This window comes from Sarcophilus harrisii, chromosome 2 (genome assembly GCF_902635505.1).
Source record: "Sarcophilus harrisii chromosome 2, mSarHar1.11, whole genome shotgun sequence".
In the NCBI taxonomy this organism is placed as follows: Eukaryota; Metazoa; Chordata; class Mammalia; order Dasyuromorphia; family Dasyuridae; genus Sarcophilus; species Sarcophilus harrisii.
Window position 1 is genome coordinate 424,831,790 of NC_045427.1, and position 23,449 is coordinate 424,855,238.

At 35.3% G+C, this 23,449-nt stretch overlaps 1 protein-coding gene across 9 annotated transcripts in view; it reads left to right on the plus strand.

Annotated features, from left to right (window-relative positions):
* The window catches only part of PTPRT (protein tyrosine phosphatase receptor type T), a 1,282,972-nt gene that overhangs the window by 510,583 nt on the left and 748,940 nt on the right, over window positions 1–23,449 (plus strand). For all 9 annotated transcript variants that reach the window (XM_031953982.1, XM_031953984.1, XM_031953985.1 and 6 more), the window contains 2 exons: window positions 264–379; window positions 3,010–3,184. In XM_031953982.1, the coding sequence (XP_031809842.1) occupies window positions 264–379; window positions 3,010–3,184 (291 nt within the window). The remainder of the gene's footprint in view (window positions 1–263; window positions 380–3,009; window positions 3,185–23,449) is intronic.

The following is a 23,449-nucleotide window of genomic DNA, read 5'->3' on the forward strand; positions in this document are numbered from 1 at the left end:
AACATCTTAAACAGCAATCTCAGTGACATCCATCTGTAAAAACTTCCCTCCTCACTAAAATGAACATTTTTTCAGCCTAATATTTCATAGACTTGGCCCATAGATCTAAGTTCACTGCCTCATGCAGAATAAGCATCTTAACTCTCTACAGGGAAAGAACCTTGGAACTTACCTAGGTTATGAGCCTTTTCCTCCAGATCAGGGCCTAAGGAGAACAGAACTGCTAATGAACCCACCCAATTAATATTTCATTTCCATCATAGGAAAAGCACCTCATTTCCTGCGACTCCAAAATGTTGAAGTGAATGTGGGACAGAATGCAACATTCCAGTGTATAGCTGGGGGAAAGTGGTCCCAACATGACAAACTCTGGCTCCAGGTAAACACCTTTCTTCCTCCTTCACACAGTTTTCTCTCTATAATCTGATCAGGGTCAGTGGTACCATCAAGAATTGAACCTACCTTCTTGGCTGAGTCCTATGTTCTTTACAGTATATCAGCATGGCTGTAGAGATTATAGCATCATAAATTTTAAACTCTAAGGGAGGTCAGAAGTTTTTTTTTCTAGGTGAATAAACAGAGAAGTTAAATAACATGTCCAAATTCACTTAAGTAACTGTGAGTCAAACCCATGCCTTCTGACATTAAATCCATCACTTTTTCACTTCTATAACAAGCATAATTCCTTATAACCAGTTACTTTACATCCTAAGCATGTGGTGCCCAACTCTTTTGACCTTCATTCTTAATATTATTTTTTTTCAAATTCCCTATTTGGATCCTTGACCCTTTATTATTCTCAGGCTGATTTCTGTGGGTCCTGATCAATTTTTACTGACCACCTAGAATCTTGACTTTGATTTTATCTTCCATAACCTATGGCACCTCCTCATTCCCTCCTGCTTTATTGGACCGCTGAAGTTTTAGATAATTTGCTTGCATATGCGCTGGATAGCTCTACAGCATTCCAGCATTGGTACTTTCTTTATACTTGGCACTTCCAACTCTCAACTTGGGCACATTCAGCCAAAAGCCAATCTCCTGATGATGAAGCCTTTTCTAATTCATTGTTGCCCAAGTCTCAGTGATATACATGAACTAGATTGTAACCTTCCTAAAGGTAGCTACCGTTTCATTTTTGTGTTTGCACACTTAGTATTTATCTAGATCCCTGACACACAGTAGACTTATTGATTGACTATAGGAAACTTGGCTAATTGGACCTTTTATGAACTAGCATTTAATTATCCAGTTTTTAAAAGAAAGGGAATAGATATATGGAATGCTGCTCTTTAATCTCTATTTAGAAAAAGCCCATTGGATGGAAAACCTGTCATAGAAAATGAGAATATTTTACACAAACTCACTGAATTCTATCTGGCTCTTCTTGAGGCTGTATTTATTAAACTGAAAACTAAATATCACTGATCAGGACTTAAAGCAAATCATGAAGAGGAATGTCATTTCATTACCCATTTGTTCCATGTGGGAAATTTGGTTTTCTCTGCTGATGCTAAAATAAATGACCATTCCCAGGCACATACTTATTGATATATAAATAGAGCTTGCTAAAGAGAAATGTAAATTTATAGAAAGAGTAAGAGAAAACCTTCTTCTAAATGAAATATTGGTTCATTAAAAGTAACAGATTAATTACTATCTGGCCTTGGAAACATATATCTTAAATTGAATCAGATGAACTTTACAATATTCAAGATAAGAGGCTAGCCAAACTGCTTGAACACATTCAGAGATCTAGATCTCACAACTTATCAAGGTTATCCATTTTATTGTTAGATAGCTCTGATTGTTCACTCTTACCTTTACAGAAACAAAATCTGTCTCCCCCTAAAGTACCTTAGTTGTTAATAGTTCTTCCTTCTAGAGCCTATCAAGACAATCTAAACCTTCCTCAAAGAGAGAGCCTTTCACATTATTGAAGACAACCATCAGTGTACAGCTTAAGCCTTCTCAATAGCCGTTCTTAATTCTTTCAATCCATCCTCATATGACACGATTTCTAGTTCCCTTCTCAGAATGATCACCAGCTTGTCAATGCCCTTCCTAGAATATGATGCCCAGAATGCTTTCCTTAGTGTAAAACAGAACTTAAAGAAAAGTTTAAAAAAAATTCTATTTTTTTCATTGGGAAAAAATACCATAAAATGTTTTCTTTATATTGCAATAGAGAATTAATCTGGAATTCTATAAAGGTTCGATATAATCTTGGAAGATAGAATAGATAAAGGCAACACCACAGATTTATGTTGGGAGGGACTTGAGAGATCATTGAATCCAAGCCTCTCATTTCACAGATGAGGATTTTATAGACAAAAAAACTGAGGCCAAGAGAAAGGGAATAATTTGAGTGGAGTTCATACAGAAACAAGTGTCAGGGTCTAGGCCCCCTGACTCTAAACCCAAGATTCTTTCCACTTTGTTAGCCAAATAAAAAACAAATAGAGAAACAAATAAAAAAAATCTTAGATTTTTGTTCAGTGAAGCATTACCTCTGTATACCAATGCTTCTGGAGCTCGAGCAGGTTAATTTCAGCTACAAGAAAGTGAGAAGCCTAGATAAGGATAGCCTTTTACTGGCTTACCTTTATGCTTTGTTCACACCTGCAATATCAGTGGTAAAGTCTGTTATCTCAGTTTTGCAGATGAAGAAAACTAATAGAAGGGTTAAAAGATTGACCTCAGCTCACAAAGCAAATCAGTCCAGCCTTGGAGTGAAACTATAGAGATATTTGAGCCTTTACCTTCATCCCTAAACCATTAGGATACATGTTCTCTTATGCTAAGATATCTGCCAGAATTCACTTAGTAAAGTGTACCATATAGTAGTAGAGTAAATATGACTATAAAAATCAGCCCCATTTTCACAGGCCAAAGAGTAGGTGTAGAAATGACTGTCTGGTTTTAGATCCAAGGGAGTGAGAAGGGAATCAATTCATATTTAGGAAGACACATATAAGTCCTTAACATGATTTCTCTTTTTTCTGGTAGCAATGGAATGGGAGAGATACTGCTCTTATGGTCACCCGAGTGGTCAACCACCGAAGGTTTTCAGCTACAGTTAGTGTGGCCGACACATCTCAGAGGAGCATCAGCAAGTACCGATGTGTCATTCGCTCTGACGGTGGCTCTGGAGTATCTAATTATGCAGAATTAATAGTAAAAGGTGAGTGATCCGGAAAGTATGGGATTCGTGTGGCTCCATTGCATTCTTCCGAATGACTAAGCTTCCTGGGAGAGGCCAGAGATTGTTCTCTGTCATGGAAGGGCCTTTTTAAAGATAAGGAAATGGACAATGAATTTTTGCTCACAACACTTTTTTTTTGTTTTGTTTTGTTTTTGCTCACAGTGATTAAGGGATGTCATGGGGACATTCTTGTCTCTTCTACTTTTTTTTTTTTTTTTGTTTTTGGAAAAAACAAAACACAAAAAATATATTTTTGTTAACAATATAGCGTTCTACTTTTAAAAATCATGTGAAAGGATCTGGAGAAGTTAAGAAAGATTTGATTTTAGTTTTGTTAACCTACAATTCACTTATATAATATTCAATATTGTAACGATTTGTTACTTTGAGATCTTTGTTGTTGAGATTGTTATTGAGATTTTATTCTCCCTTTTTAAATTTCTTGAGGACAGATACTATATATTAGTTAGACTTAGTATCCTCCCACAATATTGTGTACACAATAAGGATTTTCATTTTATATGTATAATGTATAATTAGAATCCTTATATTTTTTATAGAAATCACAGCCACATAACTGCCTCTGGCTATGGATAAGAGGATTATATAATTTAATGAACAAAATATTGAAGTTTTGTCTACATTACAACACCTGAAGATAATCATACATGAAGACAATATTCACTGAATACTGAGTATGCAGACTAAGATTTCATGAGCTTTTTTTAGATTGCCACATTATAATACAGTTTCAGCATGAGCTTGAAGTCCTCTAAAATTTTCAGGTTTGAGGAGACTTTGAGGAAGGAATGACAATCTAAACAAAATTTCCTAATCTTGTGTTTGTGAAATTCATATTTTGAAACCAAATATACAACTTTGAATTTATCCTTATTAAATGCTATCTTATTAAGTCCCACATTTTAGCCTTTCAAGCTCTTTCGGAATTGTGATAGTGTTATCCAGTATTTTGCTATTGCTTCAAACACTGCACGGCCCCCTTCTCCTCCAGCAACTACATCCTTTTCTGAATATTCACTGACCATCTCATTATTAATTAATATGTATTGGGATTAAGCCAGGAATTGAAGTTAAAAATCATGGTTTTATGGTTTGCAGACTTCATTTTTTTTAGTTTTGAAAATTCAGTTTTCTTCAGTCCTGCAATTCTGTTTTCCATCATCTTCACATGAGTTCATTAATTCATGATGTACACATAGGGGAATGGATGAGTTTGCACTAAAACATCTCTATTACTTCTTGCTTAGTTCCTCTTATGATCAGTTATATACTCTTTTGCTGATGGCTGACTAGAGCTGAAGGCTTGGTTTCTGGTAGAAAAATATAGTCCATGGGGGGAAATTAGATCCACCACCTTGGTCTCATTAGTGCTATACTTTAACCAAACCTATCAGTTACCCATGGGAGAAAATGGTAGTTGAAATGTTTGTTTGTTTTTTAAAGAAAAAGAAAGCAATATTAATTGTTTGGCACTATGTAGACAAAAGAAAAAAAAATTAAAAACCCGACAAAGTAGAATAAAGAAACAAGCCAAAAGCAATTGAAATAAATCTTTTACATTCTGACTTAATTCAGTTAAATTTGAAATAAGTATACCTATTGGATACACAAATGATAATGACTTAGATGGAACAAAATTAGATGATTTATAGAATCTCAGTGCTTAAGAAGATCCAAGAGAATCATTAGTTCAGTTTTATGCATTGAATGGTAAAATGACATACTCATTGAAGAAATCTAGGAATCAGAAAAGTGTAATGTGGTAGAGAATGAGTGAAGATCAATGGAAGCAGAACCTATTTTCATCTTAGTAATAGAGTATACTGTGGAACTCCTGAATAGGAAGAGGCAATAGATAAGTTGAAACAAATCACAAACTTTACTCAGTCATTATGTGATATCCATGGAGTGATAAGAGACTCCAATTATTCAGTGTCTGCTAGAGTGGGCTCTGCCAAAAGAAAAGAAGCTAATAATAGCTTTGCTTTAAATATAATTTTAAAAGTTAAAGGAAACAATAGGAAGGTCATTCTTTCTGGTATTTTTCAAAATATAAGGAGAAATTGTTTTCATGAAATAGAAATTATGTCAGCTTTGGAAGATTACTTCACATTGTAACTCAGGATAGAAAAGGAAATGAAATTGTATCACAGTTTGCCATGAATCCCTAATTTCCAGTTGATGGTGGAATGAAGGAGGGGGTGGATAGAGGTAGAAAGTTCTCAGGAATTAAAATTTGAAGATATAAAAAGAAACAATTCTGATAAAATAGAGAAGTAACCTAAAGAAACTGATGTGGATGCATAGGAAACTCATCAAGCAGTTGAATCAAACAAAACATGTATAAAAGATAGAAGTAAGGAGAATTAATAAAGAATAGGTACATGCTTATACTAGTTAAAGCACTGCATAAACTGAGATAATAAGGAAAACTAAGAATAATAAAAAATTTCTTTTTTGTTTTTTTTAAAATACTATTTGAGAGAAAAGAGAATGAATGATGAAACAACTTCTCAGATTAGATGGGATAATTACAATAAACAACAGAGAGAATGAGTAACTTCTTAGTATTATTTTGTTTTTATATTCTCTGTAAGAAAATAATGTTTGGGCTATAAAACTATAGAGAATATGGCCAATAGTGAATTGAAATGTAGCATAAGGAGGGAGGAGGTATGAGTGCTTCAAGCAGCCCTTGATGAAGTCAAGTCATTAGACCCAGATGAAATATATCTCAGAATATCTAAAGAACTCAGAATATCTAAATATAGCTGATTACTAGAACTAACTTTGAAAGATCATGGAGGACCAAAGAGGTATTGCAAGACTGAAGAAAATTGAATTTTCAAAACTGCAAGAGAATGAATTTTGCAAACTAAAAGTCTGTGGACTTTGTCTTCAATTCCTAGCCCAATTCTAGAATATTATAATATCAAGATGGTTAATGAAATTTAGACAAGGATGAGGTTATTAAAAAATAATTTTGGACATTGTTACCCAGGTGGCAAATTAAGGAAATGCTATAGTTACTAGTTTAGCTATAAGGTTCAGCAAATAACGCAAGTCTCATAGTTTTCTTGTGAGAAGGAAAAGATGTAGATTAGAAGATCATGCAGTAAAGCAGATTTGTGTTCTTATAAATTTGACACAGTTCTTTATATATTTTAGATATGAGACCTTTTCCAGAAACACTGACTGTAAAGATTTTTTCCCAGCTTTGTTTTTCCCTTTTAATGCACAGATAATTTTTGTACTATAAGACTGAGTTTCAACTAGGAAAGATGAGTATCCCAGGGATCTGTGCTCAGCTCCATGTTGTTTATTACTTCTATCAAGTTTCAAAATACTAACTTTGCAAGCATAAGATTGTGGAGGCAGATAATACTGCATTTGCAAAAAAGCCCACCACAAACAAAACCAAATCTAGGATTCTTTCTATTTTGTTAAATAAAAAACACAGAGAAACAAATAAACTTAAATTTTTGTTTAGTGAAACATTACCTGTATACCACCGGTGCTTCTGAAGCTCAAGCAGATTAATTTCATCTATAAGAAAGTGAGCAGCTCAGATAAGAATGATCTTTTATTAGCATACCTTGAAAAAAACAAAACCCAAAACCCAAAACCAAAAAGAATCCCCCCAAATTGAAAGTTTTAGGGAAGCCTTTTGTATTATGTGATTATTGAAAAAGCTCATGAAATCTTAGTCTGGATTAAGGGAGCCACAGTGTTGTCCAGATAAATGACAATATATTTTATTTTTATCAGTCACACTATATATGGATTATTGTGTCAAGTTGGGGATATTATATTTTAGGGAGACCCTCGATATACCAAAATTCATCAAGAAAAGGACAACTATAGTGGTGAAGAGCTTCAAATTGAACCATGAGAGAATGAAATGAAATAAGGATAGACAGCCTGGAAAAGAAAAACAGCCATTTTAAAGTATTTTTATTAGAGGCAGTTTGTATAATTGGTAAGGTACTGGACCTAGAGTCAGAAGCTTTGTGATTTAAATTCTGAAACAGATATTTACTAACTTTATGATTCTGGGCAAGTCACTTAACAATCCACTGACTTCATTTCCTCATCTGTAAAACAAGTTGGTCAAACTAAGTAGCATCTGAGCCATTTCAGCTCTAAAGCAATAAACACATGATTTAAAAGATTGAGAAAATAGATTAAAATTTACTCTACTTAAAAGAATGAATGAATAAAGCATTGATTATATACTTACTATGTTTAAAGTATTGTGCAACTCACATTCTATTGCAGGGAGATAAGGTCTAAATGGAAGATTTCAGCTTTAGCTCAGATGATCCTTGGGCTGCAGTAGGAAAACATGTTACTGATATTTCTCTTTCAATGTCATTTACACTGATAAAATTAAATCAGTTTCTTATATTAAACTACTTGACAATATCAATGCTATTGATGATAAATTCATTTTCTGGGTCTTCTTTAGTTTTGTCTATGATTCCTATGGAATGATTGCCCAGCTACAACTCCAAAAGGGCTATTTTCAGCATCATGGCCAGAAGCATTGCTATTACAAAGGCTCTTAGATACAGGGTCTTAGGCTGTCTCCATCAGGGTTTGATGGGAGATGGTGGTCAAGATTGTGCACATTTGTCCTGTGTCTCCCTCAGAGTCCCTTGTCATTTCAGCCAGATGCCTGCCCTGTGAATGGTGATTCATTGATGAGTTGATTGGAGTACCTGTACCTCTTTTTATAGTAGTTTCTTCCCAGATAATAGGCAATATAGGCAATATAGGCAAAAGTTATGAAAAGTTGAATTTTGTCTTTTTTTTCCTTCAAATTTCATCTTTATAAAAGGAAAAACTTAATAGCAAGGAGAACTATCCAAAAGTGGAATAAGTTACCATGGATGTTAGAGAGTTTTACCATATTACAAACCTTCAAGAAAAAGAAGAATGACCACTGTTAGATACATTGTAGAAAGGCTTCTTGTCCAAATGTGTTAGGGTAGATGATCTCTCAAGAGTTTCTCTGAAAATCTTTGCATTGGACCAAAGTCTTTTCCCCTGGAACTGTCACTCATTAGTTTTAGCTTTCTTCTTTGGATACAGAAAGCTGACGTGTACTTCCATGCAATAGCCTTTCATCTATCTGACGATAGTGATTCTGGCCATTCTAAGTCTCCTCTTTTCTATACTAATGATTCTCAGTTACTTATGACTTGTGATATATTTTCAAATTTTGTACCTGTTCCTTGTTGCCTATTTCTGGATATAGTCCAGAGTGTTAAAATCTTCAAAAACTGACTTAACATTCCAGATATGATCTTATAAAGGTAAGAACTATGCAATTTTGTCTCCGAAGTTCTAGGTATTTGGCTTCTTCTGAGTTCTTATAACTTACTTTATTAATTCATTCTAAATGTTTCCCTGACCTCTTTCTCATCCACAATTAGTAGATATGTCTAGGAGATAGAATCCCTATGGCTCTACATCTGTTTCTTAATAATTTCTCTAATTTCCAGACGGCCCTATTCTAAAGCAACCCATAGTTATTTTTTGTCCTTTTAGGAGCAAACTTCCTCCTCCAGGAAGTCAAATAAAGGACTAGCATGGCCTCTTATCACCACTTTTTCTTCTGTCTGAATAAAATTTCAAATTCCACATATGGCAAGTTCAGTGGTGTTAACCTAAAACTGTGGCCAAAAAAGTGTTTTAAAAACATTACCAATAAGCTGTTAATTGGTACAACCATTCTGGAAAACAGTTTGAATTATACTTTTTTAAATTGTCAAAAATGTCCATGCCTTTTGACTCAGAGATTCTAGTCTTGGATATATATTCCAAGAATTCAAAAGCAGAAATAAAGGTTTCATATATACTGTCACAATTACAGCTTCCCTTATAATCCCTGTGGCTTTCAGTTCCTTATCTATAAAATGAAGGAGTAAGAGGAATTCATGGCTCCTTCTACTTCTCAATCAGTCAGTCAACACTGATTGAATGCCCACTATGGGTCAGGTATTGAGGCACTGAGAATGCAAATACAACAAATAAAAAAAAATCTTACTTAGAAGACATTTTAACAGAGGAGACAACAAGGACACTTCAAGTATATGAAGAATAATATAAATTAGTTAAATACAAGGTAGTTAGTAATTAAAGGGATAAAAAAACCTTCATGTAAAAGATAGTACTTAAGTATCATCTTTAAGGAAGAAGGGGAATCTATGGGATAGAAGTGGGCAGGAAATATATTCTAGGCCTGAGAATAGTAATGCAGAAACACAGATATAGGAGTTGGAATGCCATTCATGGTCAGTAGAAAGTCACTGTGACTAATCACTGAGAGAAGGAAGAAAAACAAGTTATGAGTCTGGAGAGTTGTGATTCCATGATCCTTTTCTTATTATTTATGTGATCTTGAATGGTCCCTAGAAGATGGAGTTGAAGGAACAGCATATTGGCCAACAAGTTTCTAAACTTTTATTGTTTTCCTCTAACCTAGTAAATGAAATAGCTAGTTAAGTAGATGACTCTCTCTCAAGAGACTGGTGAAGTCTCAGGAAAGTACTGAAATCACTTAATTGAATCAATTTCAAGCTCTTATATTTCTCTTAACTAACATCTTGGGATTTATTTAATGGTTTCAGAATGGTCAGCAGGTTGGGAGGCCAAAGGACTGGAAGCAGAAGAGGTACCAGTACTATCAATGCCAGGAAGATTCCCTTTTTAAACCTTACTGTTAGTAGATCATCTTGAAATGACAGTGAATTGATTGCTTCATTGAGATAGATGAACTTTAGCAGTGGCAAAGGAGTTGACAAAGTCCTAGAATATGTAACAAAGAGCAGTTAGAATTGAGCATAGGTGTGTGTTAAAGCCTGGAAATAATAGTGGCAATAAAGTGTTTTAGTGTGGGAGTTGGAAGTTTTTGTAAGCAGGTGTGAGAATCAGAATTTGTCATTGCTGTGGGGTTTGTCTTGGAACTGAAGCACTATGATATAGTGGAAAGAATATTAGAATTGGAATCAGGAAACCTGAGTAATCTTGATCAAATTACTTCACTTATTTGGGACCCCACTGTTGTCATTGCCATTATCATCATCATATTTTATAGTGCTTACTGTGTACTAGACACAGTGCTGTTTTGTTTTTGTTTTTATAAATAGCATATCATTTTAACCTCAGTCCTGAAAATTGGTTCTGAGGAAACTAAGGCAAACAGAGGTTATGTGACTTGCCTAGTGTCATATGTTTTAGGAGCAATTTGAATTTAATTCTTCTTGACTCCAGACTTGGCAAATCTGTTGGGCCACTTAGCTTTTTTCTATAAAAGGAGGAGATAAAATATGATGATGACCTCTAAAGTCTGTACTCCCCCAGCTGTTGATTTAAAATCTTATACTCTCTTTTACCTCATATAATTTTTGTGATATGTGTGCATAAGGGTAGGTTTGCTTGAAATATTAGAACTCCATCCATGGACCTTCATATATATACATATGTATATATAAAATATATGCATTATATATTATACATATTAATATGGAGCAAGCAGTGATAAATACTATAAAATTAGAGTATTCTTAGTACATTTTATTTAAATTGTAGATATATATGAATTCTTATTTCTCCCCCAGTTTTCTGCTTCTGAAGCACATTGACTTCATGTGAGGTGTGTACTTAGAAATTTATGATAGCTCAGATCAGTTCCTTAGGGATTTTAATTTGGATAACCCTATCTTCAGCATATCCCCTTAAGAAATCACCACCTACTCCACCTCCCTAATTGGATTGGATTAGAACATTAGCCAGTTTATCTCATAGCTATATTAGAGAAAGAAGATTGTCTAGTCCCTTTTGTGCTCCACCCATTCTGTGTATGAGGACGTCTGTAAACATACATATGTTTATATACACAAACCTGTTGAATTGTACCTATTTTATTTTCACTTGATGAATGCTGCCCAACCCTACAAATGAAAGATCTCCCTGTTCTTATTATTGGGAGGGGGGAAATGGAAGCTAGATGGGATCTAGTACAAGTCATCTTTCAAGTAATTTCAACCACCTGAAATGCTCACAGAAGAAAACAGCTAAGAGATACAATTCAAACTACAAAGTCTTCCCTTATGCACACATATCACAAAAATTATATGGGGTCAAAGAGACCCCATATAGGATCTTAAACCAACTGCTGGAGAAGGACAGATTTTAGAGACCCTCATATCAGACCTCCTTCTTTTGTAGAGGAGGTACAGCTAAGTGGCATAGCAGACTGTGCCAAATCTGGAGTCAAGAAGAATTAAAAGCTTGCCAAACTGAATCTACCATAACTTTGGGTGACCTAAGAATTAAGACTTTAGGTTTCTTTCCATGATTTTTAAAAATTATCTTGATCAATCAATAAGCATTAAGTCAGTTAAACCAATGTCTTTTTAGGGATCAGAAATTGTGCCAGGCCCTAGGGATACAAATAAAAAATAATGTCACAACCTATACTTGTAAAGGACTAATTTAACTTAATACTCTCAACAAATACTGGCAAACAAAGAATCAAACAAAGAAAATGACTAGGTTTTCAAGTAAAATTTTAAAATTTAAATTAATTAGGCATTTTCTCTCTGGCTTCTATAAATCTTCCTGTGTATGCATCCATTTATTTATTTATTTTGGAACTACAAGTTGCAATAAGTATATATAACATTCTCATTCTGCTGACCTTGCTTTGCATCACTTCACATAGATCTTTATATACTTTTTGGCTTATTCATATTTGTTCTCTTTTCTACTGCCATGATATTTTCAATAGATTAATAGTTCAACCTTCCCCTGGTCATTAGGTATACAGGTTGTTATAATCTAGACTTTTGCAAGAAAATTGTCACACATTAATTTATCATTTGTCTATATGATCACAACTCCTTACTCTAAAGGAAGAAAATTAGCGTGCCTCATAAAGGCTAAACTTGAGTCTCGGAAATGTCCTTCATTTTCTTATCTTCTGATTTTCCAGCCAGGAAATGAAAGAAGACAGCTGTCTTTTTCTAGACGGAGCACAAATTTCTGGGTAATGGCTGTTCAGCTCTCTTCCTACTAGGTAGGCCTTTGCCTACCTTTCACATCAGGGACCTACTTTAGATGATATGCAAGTGAACTCAATAAAAATGGTACTAGGTGACAGGATACTCTGGTATCATGCCACGGTAAGGAGTGGGCTGAGCCTATCACAGCGATCGTCAGTCCAGGGATGGTGGAATGAAGTTCTCTCTATAGACATCAGTGACTCAGATGAAAGTCTCCCAGTCTCATGGATGTAGAAGAAGCCTGTGGCAATGGATAAAAATTAAAGTTGTGGAAAAATCATGGACCACACAAAGGGGGAGGAGCCTTGACTAGATTCACCATCTGAGAGGGAAAAATCATTCAGGGGAAAGGCCAGTAGCTTCACTGTCTATCTAAAAGAGGCAAACAGAGGCACTTCAGGGAAGGATGTGTCATAAAGAATGACTCACCACAATTATCTCTTAAAGGGCAATTTTGGTAGCTGAGCAGGGAGACAAAGTACTTTGATACAATCATCCTTACATGCTGTGAAAAATGTTAGTAAAATATTGATCTCTCTTCCTGAATAGAGGTTTTAAAAAATCATTGGATATCTATTTCTGGAGACAAAATGTTTTTTTCTGGGGCTGATTTACTGTTAGTTTTCTTTTTTTCTGAGGTTCTAGTGCCTTTCAGAATCAAGCAGGTGGTATGGGTTAAAGTTCAGGATCCCAGTTGAAGACCTGAACTATCATGCAGGTTTTATCTCTAGCCCTCTCTCAGTGAGATAGTGGGAAAATTGCCTAAGTTTACAATGCCTCAGTTATGTTCTCTAATATAGACATAATTTTACTCCTCATGGAATTATTATTAGGTCTTCATTCTCTTTGCATTTCCTAAAATGAAGTGACCATGTAGAGTTGACTTTCTTTTACTATATACTATTTGGGCAGACATATATTATAACTATTACCAAACATTATATACTATCTGGTCCTATCTTCTCTCTAGATTGTGTCCTTCATGAGAGCAGGGACTATTACTTAACTGAACTTTATATGTGCCACAGCACCTTGTGTAGTGTTAAGTATGTGGTAATATTTGTTGAATTAGACTGAGAAAATAAACAATTTGAAGTTTTAGTTTCCAAATCTAGAAATGGCTTACTTCATGAGAGTATAAGGATCAAATAAGAATTGAGGAGCATTTTGAAAAGAATATGAATTGTTATACAAATTGTCTTAGCTGTACTATTTACACATAGCTGAAAGAGATTACAAGAGCATGTCTAGTCCAGTCCATACCTGAATCATGAATTGCTCTTACAACTTGCCTATTAAGTGATTTTTACCTTATGCTTGAAGGCCTCTTATGATGAGAAACTCACTACCTCTCCAAGTGACTGATTCCATTTTAAAACAGTTATGATAAGAAATTTTTTTTTAAAAAAGAAATTCTTATTATTTTAAGTCAGAATCTATTTTCATGTAGTGACTTTCTTTTGATCCTAGTTGTTCCCTTTGGAAGACCATTTTGATTATGGTAGATTGTCAGAAAAATCAATTTTCATTCTCCTCTGGGCCCAGACACATACATCCTTAAGAAAGGATTCTTCAGGGGAAGATCTCAAGAGTTGAATGGAAACAGTGCGGTGTAGTAGCTAGAGCCCTGGACTGAAGGTCTGAAATCATGTCTAAAACAGTGTGTGACACTGGGCAAGTCACTTAATTTCTATGGTCCTCATTTTTTTTATCTCAGATGTAAAGAGGGGACTCATACTTGATTGCCTCTATGTCCTTTCTAACTGAATCTGTCATCCTTCAAAAAACAGGTTATTTCTTTGTGATGCTAAGTGATGATTATTCCTTAAGGTCAATTTGTAAACCTCTTCATGATGAGATATTTGATAAATAAATCCATACTCTTCCCTAAAGGAAAGATTGCTCTGATGTCTCTTAGAATGAGAAAGAAGCAGGCTGTCAAGAATGAGAAGATTCTTTTCCCCAGAATAAGTATAGATGGAGTCAGTGATATCAGTATATATGGGCAGATAACACCACTGAGGATGGATCAGACAAAGGGCAAGTGTGAAAGGCAAGAATAATTTGGGGATCCTGTCATTGTCCTCTTCCTAAACAGGTATATTAAGGACTGATTTACAGGGAACATGTTGTAGCTCATCTTTTACTGGATTGTATCAGTCAGTGACTCAAAGATACCTGGGCTAATTTTGATGTGGATATTATCAGAAACTCAGCACATGCACACAGGCTAAAATGAAAACAAATTGGAACTACTTAATTCTAAAGAGATGTTTATTGGATTGTGATAATGTATTTGGGTATACATTAGATTAGTCTGTAATTGAGGTTGTACTCAATTGACAATCTTGTCCCTCAGCCCACCTGTTCCAGACCAGTGCATCTAGTCATGCATGTGTGGGCATGCATACTCATACTTTCCCTGTCTCTGATATTGTCTCTCCCTTTTACTCTCTGCTCCCTCTTAGATGTAGTAGGTTGAGACAAGACTATGTGTATTAGCCTGAAGTCCTGCAGAGAAATTCTAGATGAATTCTTCCTCCTCACAAAGTTTGAGATCTGCCCATGAGATTTTTTATTAGTTTGCCTTATGCTTGCCAATGCCAAGAGATGAAGCATCTAATGTGACTGAGCATCAGTGGCTAAAACAACAACAGTTATAATTCTATATGCGACTCATAGCTTCAGTTTACTTCTAGAGCAATTTTTTGATAAGCATTACTGGTTCTGGCCACTTAAGCAAGAACTAACTTACAGGGGAAGTTTGTATCAATTTGGGTTTATTTTTTTTAATTATATAATAAAAAAATCCATCCTCTAACAATTAGATCATTAGTTTAGGGCAAGAGTTTTAACTTAATGTCCTCAGACTTTGGCAAATGATCTATGGATAGATTTCAAGGGACGTGTGATTTTGTGTGAGGAAAAATAACATCTTTATTTTAACCAAATCTCTTACTAATATTTATATTTTCTTCATTTATTTAAAAGCATGATTCTGAGAAAACCATGGATTTCATGAGATTGCCAAAAGGTTAAAAAAACCCTAGTTTAGACTATTAGGATTTGGAATGTGGACACTTTAGGACTCTACAGCTGGGCTCTCAAGCTTTAGAAACCTTAGAATTACAGAATATGTCTCAGAACAATCTCTGCAGCCAAGGCTATCTCTAAAAGATCTTTTCACAACCATTTTCAGATTCCCTGATTCTTTGAAAACTCATGGGATGGTACAAAGCTCTGCCACAGGACACCTGATTCAGATACAAAGGCACGCTCTGCTTTGGCTGTCTCCCTGCCAGTCAATGTAGAAAGACAGGGCTTATATTGGGGAGATTTCTCTTTAGGAAAACCATGTAATTCAATAGCTCCCTTCTTAATCCCTGGGTGTTTACCTCAGTGGGATTTTCAATCTGCAAACAATAAAAAGCATAATTATTTATGAACCATTTCTTTTGTGTACATACATGGGTTGCCTCTGTATATTGACATAAAAGTTGCACTATGAAGCCCGCTTTTAACTGACTAAAAAACTTTTCCCAGCTTTAGTGTGAATTGTTAGCTGCTGCTGCTAGCCATGGTGCTGATTTTTTTTTTTTTTTTTTTTTTTTTTGATTTACAGTATTAACACTATCAGTCAGTTGGCAACTATTTCGTTGGCCACCTGTTACACTCTGGTTTGTGCTTTGCTGCACATGGAGAGAGTAACTTTTTTGATTCTTTTTTTTTTTTTTAAAAGAAATTTGCAAGGGAAGGGAAGGAATTCAAAATAAGGTTTTTGGCAGAGATGTTAGAGTGAGTGAGGGCAGTTAGGGCACTTCTGGTATTGAGCTTACCTCCCATATTCTGAATTCCACAATCTGATTTAGAAAACTCAGAGTACAGCCTCTGTGTCATCCTCAATTCTTCACTGTCACTCAAAACACATATCTAGCCCATTGCCAAATCTTGTCATTTCTCTGTCACAGCAGGTTTCTTGTACAGCTAGGTCCCAATTAATATGAATGATGAATCTCTTATAGTGGTTACATTATTTGAATTAGCACTTCATATTTCCATTAACCTGGAACCAATTATTATGTTTTATGAAGTTATAACTTCAAATAATGCAAATTTAAATACATGTTACTACTCCAGGGAATTCATTATTTGTACTGCTTGGGATCCAGCTATATGTCCCTTTCTTTTTTTCAGTTAACCATGGTTCTAGGTTAAAGTCTCATCATCTCTGAACCTGGACTATTGCAATAGCCTTCTTACTAATCCCCCTGACTCAAATCATTCCCCACTTTGATCTTTTCTCAATTTTGCTGCCATGGTGATTTTTTTCCTAAAGTATGGGGCAGAACATGTTATCTTGCTCCTTATCCCCAACCCTTACTCAACAAACTTGGTAGGCAATTCCCTACAGAATCAGCTATAAAGTCCTTTCTTTGGAATTTAAAACTCTTCATAATTTTATCACTTCCTACATTTCAATATTCTATTCCCTCTACTCAATGATCTGGCTACATTGGCTTTCCTATACAGGAAAAGGAGCTAGATAGATGGTGCAGGGGATAGATTGTTGATTCTGGAGTTAGGAAGTCCTAAATTTAAAACTGATCATAGTTTCTTTCTGTGTGATCCTAAGCAAGTGATTTAACCTCTGTCTCAGTTTCCTCAACTGAAACATAGGAAAAAAATAATAATAACAATAATAATAATAGCACTTACCTCCTAGGATTGTTATGAAGATCATATGAGATGATATTTGCATAATGCTTAGCAAATTTCCTAATACACAGTAAGTGCTTAATGAATATTTCTCTCTTTTACCCCTTCCCCATTAACTTTCTTCTCATGCTTTGTACTCTTCCATATCTAAACCTTTACAATGACTGTCCCTCATGCCTAGAATGTTCTGTCCCTTCATTTCTACTTCTCAGTTCCCTTGGCTTCTTTCAAGAGTCATCTCAAATATCACCTTCTGCAGAAGACCTGTTCTAGTTTCCCCAAGCTGTAAGTGACTTCTGCTTTCCAGTTACTTTCATCTAATGTTTAATAACATAATTATTTACATGTTATCTTCCCCATAAGTATGTGAGCTGCTTTTTAAGGTCAGGGACTGTTTTTGCCTTTTCTTTGTTTTTATAGCACTTTATTTCTATAGTGCTGGACACAAAGAAAGTTCTTAATAAATACATTTGACTGACTGATGGCTGATTGGGCAAGATGTCCAGTATTTATGTAGGTTACAATGTACTTTATTTTCTGGCTATACCTCTGTCCATTAACCTTAAAGTAGTGCTTCATATGGGAAACATTGATACACATATGGTTCTAATAAATTAATAAGAGTAACCAGAACCAACAACGAAAACATTGCCTTTTTATTTGATTCACTACATATAAATAAATCTTTCATGATAGTGCTTTGGCACCATTGCAGCTAAGTTGAGAAAAGATCAATGTGGGAATGATTTCAGGTAGGAAGATGAGTTTAGAAGGTTAAGGAAATAATGCCTTAAAACCTCTCCATTATTGGATATACTCAATATATGAAGTATTTCATTTGCCTACCTATTAGTGTGTTTGAATACCTCAAAAAAAAAAAAAAACTAAAAAGAGAGGTTAGCTTATAAAGGGATCAGGGATAATAAGGAATACTAAATTCACAAAGCATCTACTTTCACAAAGCCATTGAAGGAATCTCCAGTGTCTGTTTTAGTAAAGATTATAAAATACAGTTTAGTGATTATGGTAGATATATCTTATTTTAATATAATATAGAGTTGTGATCTCATCAACATGGATTCTCCTTCCAGTGGTGCAGATCATAAGTGGTTCACACCATCTTATTTTGCCTGGCTCTTCTCTATGTCTTTTCTTAAACCCTCCAAATGTCTCTCCTATTACCCTCTCCTGTCCCCATGCCTCTCTCATCCTCAAAGAAACTAAGCACCTTGTTCTAGATTGGATCACTTGACATTGCCAGGATATAGTATGTCAATTGGTTTTTCTTTTATTTCACTACATGGTAGGATGTAACACCAAATAATTATTTCCTTCTTTTATTAACAATTCCATTTGCAAAGGAAAAGGAAAAGTGATTTCAGTTTTTGTCGGATTTGCATTGCCCTGAGTGAAATATCTAGTAAAGGTCTTTGTTAACATATATTTATTTGGACAAATTATTACTGTAGACAAGGTTTTCAGAAAATCTGGGTGGTACAGAATTTTATGCTCCCCTTCATATGTTGTTGATATGACAGTATGAGACTGACTACCTGAGGTGGGTGGGGAGTGGGAGTGGGGGAGAGAAAGAGATAGGGGGGAAGAAAGGGAGAAGGATAGGGAGGTCAAGAGAGAGGAAAAGGAGAGAAAGAGGGATAGGGAGAAAGAGAGGAGGGAGCAGAGGGGGTGAGAGAGAAAAGGAGGGAGGGAGAGGAGGAGAGAAGGAGGGAGAGTTACAGAGACACACACAGAGACAGAGACAAAAAGAGAGATAGACACACAGAGAGAGACAGAGACAGACAGACAAAGAGAGGGAGGGGGGAGGGAGAGAGAGAGAAAACTTGGTCATTTCCTTTCTCTGAAAGTATGCTGGCCATAATCACCACTACATCATTAACATTACAAGGCATGCTTTCAAGTCTAAGCTAGCTGATGTTTCTTAGGATATGGGAAATTAAACACATCCTTTTTAATGGAAATGCTATCTTTTGATATGAGAATCTTGACATTTGGTTTCAATGTCATAAAAAAATCCTTTTAAAATTTTTGATAAAATTATAAAGCAATGTTTGAGGTCATCTAAAGGCGGTGAACTAGACACAACAGGCTGAATGTTTTTGGTAATTGTACTCACATCCTCCCACTGAGTGGGAGCCAGCTGTTCCCATCTGGTTAAATCAAGACTTCCACTAGGGATGATGTCTATGTGTGATTTAATCAGTGTCTTGAAAGCATTTAGTCATTCTGATTCTAAAGTAGTTACTCCTATTAGCTATGCATTTAACACTTTCTATAAGAGAAATTTTAAAAATTCCAAAAACAGAAGAAATGCTATATTTCTTCTGGAAATGAACATAATTTCTAAAAGTGGCCTTGATTAATTTTTATTTATGTTCTTCGTAAAGTCATGGTCTAGTCATACCAGCAGCACTGCTTCTGGAGTTAGAGGACCTGGGTTCAAATTCCTCCCTTCCAATGTTTATGATCTCTGTAATATTGGACAAGCTATTTCATGTCCCCAGGTATCCCTTCCTTATTGGCAAAATGAGGGGATTGAACTAGTTGGATTTGTAAAAGCATAGGTCTCTGAGGTAAAACATTTCTGTTTTACTTTTTGATTAAAATTATTGTTGAGGCCCAGCATCTTGGAATTCATCCAGAAAACTGGACTTCATTGTCAACAGATATTTTCGTTTAAGAGTATAACCACAGGTTACACCACAAATAAATAAATAATAACACTTGCATCATGCTTTCATGTTTACCGATTTATTTATTCATTTTTTAAAACAAAAGTGGTGGTTATTGTGATTTTTAGTACCGACTTGCAATTTTATTTTCAATGTAGAAACTCTCTTTACCTGTAGGGATTAGCAACTCATTTATAAATTACAGGTTCATGGAGTTGCCTGCAGGTAATGAGAAGTCAAATGACTTGGTCAGTGTCACTTAGCTAGTATGTTTCAGAGACAAGATTTGAACCCAGATCTTACTGACTTGAAGACCATACCTCTCTCCTCTATACTTTGGTGCAAGTATTGGTATCCTCATTTTAAAGAAAAAGGAAACTGAGGTTCAGAGAGGTGACATGCCTTGCTTAAGAAAAGATGCACCAGAGGTGAGACTCCAACCTGCCTCCAAGTACAGAGGTCTTCCCACTATTTCACTTTGCAGCATTTTCCAGAACAGTTTTATGGCCAGAGATTGTGGGTTTTGGCTAGGCAACTCCATCTTAACAGCTAGAGAACCACAGGGAACTTTCCTGAGATGCTTTTATGTGGATATTGAACCAAATACTCTGTGACCTTGGCAGGTCACTTTCCCTTATAGGTTCTCACTTTTCTTAAAGTAAAATAAGAGGCCTGAGCTTATGTGAACTCTCAGATTCCTCTTCCAGTTTTAAAACTCTAAAATCTGTGATCTATGATATAATATCTTCATTTCCATAGAAATAGAAAACGTTTAGAATCTTTGCTCAAACTCGAGTTTATGCTATAAAGGAGATTTTGTGGGCCAGTTTGAAAATGACAAGGCAGCTGTATTATATAATATTTCATTAAAGAGGCTGCATCTAATTTCCCTTATCTTAACACACATCTTTAACTTTAAAGCCAACCAAGTAATGCCTTAGGGAAATAATAATAACTCACATTCTCAGAACAGCTTTATGGTAACAAAGCTCTTTACCTGTGCTATCTTCTTTGATCTCTGCCTCAGTCCTAAGAAGGAGGCAGGCCAGGGATTATTATCTCACTGATACAGGTGAGGGAAACAGTTCTGCTAAAGATCACTGACTTGCCCAAAGTCACACAGTTTAGTTAGTGGCTGAGTTCATTTTGCCTTCATGTCCAGTGCCTGTTCCATGTGCTCTGTTACCTTGCTCTCTATCATGAATAAATGAAGTGACAAATGAAGAATTTGCACATGGAATCAGCAAGAGAATGCTTAAGAGAGGAAAAAAGGGACAAAAATATGTGAATACTCCTTGCCACTGGCAGGACTCTGGTGTTATAGCAACATATGGCATAGCTAAAGATTGACTGTGAATGCTCACAGCAGGGAGAAACAATTCAGTCAATCAAAAAGCATTTACACTAATTGTCTGCTCTTTTCCAGACTCTCTGTTGGAATCAATAGGAGAGATACAAAGAAGTATATGACATTTTACTGCCTTCCAGGGGCTTACATTCTAGATAAGGGGAAACCATAGATATAGAAAAAAAAATTGGCTGTATGAAGGAGGGAGGGAGGGAGAAACACAAGGGGGGAGAGAGAGAGAGAGAGAGAGAGAGAGAGAGAGAGAGAGAGAGAGAGAGAAAGAGAGAGAGGGAAAAAAGGAAGGAGAGAGATCATGGTAAGTCAGATGGAAATGTATGATAGTTAAATCTTTCTCATGAAATCTCTTCTCTAAATGATAACATTTGAAATGATACTCTAATCCTTTTGTTAAATTTTAGGTAAGACTGGATAGGGCAGCTGGGTGGTACCATAGTCCACAGAACACCAGACCTGGAGTCAGGAAGGCTTTTCTTCCTGAGTTCAAGTTTGATCTGAGACACTTAACTGACTGTGTGACTCTGGGGAAGTCACTTAACCCTGTTTACCTCAGCTTTGCATTGGAGAAGGAAAAAAAAACACTCCTGTATCTTTGCCAAGAAAATGCCATTATCATTAAATTACAAAGAGGCACAATTGCAAAAATTACTGAACAACAATAACAATGCTGATTCATCAAAAGATGTTAAAAATATCAGATAATAATGTACATTCTCAGAGATAACTTTATTGTTGTCTAGCAATAAATAAACATTTGGATTTTGAAATTGGAAGGACCTTAAAGATCAGATAGCCTAAACTCCTCATTTTGTAGATGAGGAATCTGGCCCCCCCCCCCCCCCAGCAGAAGCTAACTTACTCAAAGTCTCACTAATTAAGTGACAGAGCAAAGTTTTGAATCTCATTCTCTCATAGTACCAAATCTTATGCTCTTTTATCCTTTGCTCTACTGTTTCCATAGAATATCTTTGCTACCTTCAGAGCCCCATGGTTCTAAAATGCTCTTGTAATTTGGTTACAAACATACATTCAATAAAAAATTAATGATTTGTTCATTTCTTGGACTTCCTATAATAGAATTGGGTGACCATTTTCTGAATACAAAAATTTTTTGTATTATATTTCTTAGTATTTAAAACTGTTTGGATGATATACTGTCTTCAGAGATGAGTGACTTGAAAATATCATGAAAATGATACTTTAGTTTCAATATACTCCCTACTCTTTAGAATAAATACCTGGTCCTATCAATTATATTTACTAAGGAAATGATTTTCATTTTCATTCTCTGATCAACCAGAGTGAAATGTACCCTTTGATAGTTTTATAATAGCATACATTTAAAATATATGACACATTAAAACACAATCTTATTTAACTCCATGTTTGTCAATAATTTTGTGATTAAGTAAGGATTAACCTATAGGCAGCTTCAACTCTCGAAACAGAAGTGATAGGGGAAAGCAGTGATAGGAAGAAGTCGAATTCCAAGTTCTTTAGCTGCCTTCTTAAGTGATTTGTCCAAATAGTGTAGCAGTTTCTCTCTTTTTCCCTGTTTCCCACAGCCATACTCATAGCAGTGAAGCTCCTTATTACTATTCTTTGTTCTCCTGGTAACACACAAACAACACACATTGTCCCAAGAAATAATCTGTTGGGGGTAAACTGCAGACAAGGTACACAAACAGCTCAAAATAATATAAAATGGAATTTCCGCTTAGAATGGGACCAAAGTGCTTTTGGGTTATGAACCTCCTGTAAGCTTCTGTTAGCAAATTTGTACAACTTCTATACTTCTATGACTTATCCTGGAAATATACTAAAACATGGGACCAGATTGAAATTAGATTACCAGATCCTCAGTGTCAAAGAATTCTTGCCACTGTCTTTTCTCAGAAATCTTGATTACCTTCATGGAGAGGGGCATCAGATGAAAAAAATCACCAAGAGGATTGATATAGGAAATATAACTGCTGTTATTCCCATTTTACAGATGAGGAAATTGAAATTCACTGGAAGTGAAATGACTTGTCCAAATTTACCCAGCTAATCAGAACCAAAATTAAAACATCATTCTCCTAACTTTAATTCCAATGCTATTTCCATTACATAGTGATTCTTCTACAAATGTCCTTATTCCCCAATTCCTTAATCTATTCAATTCCTCATTATTGAAAAAACAGGCTATAACCCATGAGTTCTCCCTCCTGGCTTATCTTCTCACTTAATTTAGATATCTTTCTCACAGATCTCAGATGAAGAATTGGTCTTTTTTTCTCATCAGTATCAGTTTTACTAAATGAAGTTTTGATCTTCTTCCCCTTCTTCCTCTTCTTCCTCTTCTTTCTCTTCTTCCCCTTCCTCTTCTTCCCCTTTCTCT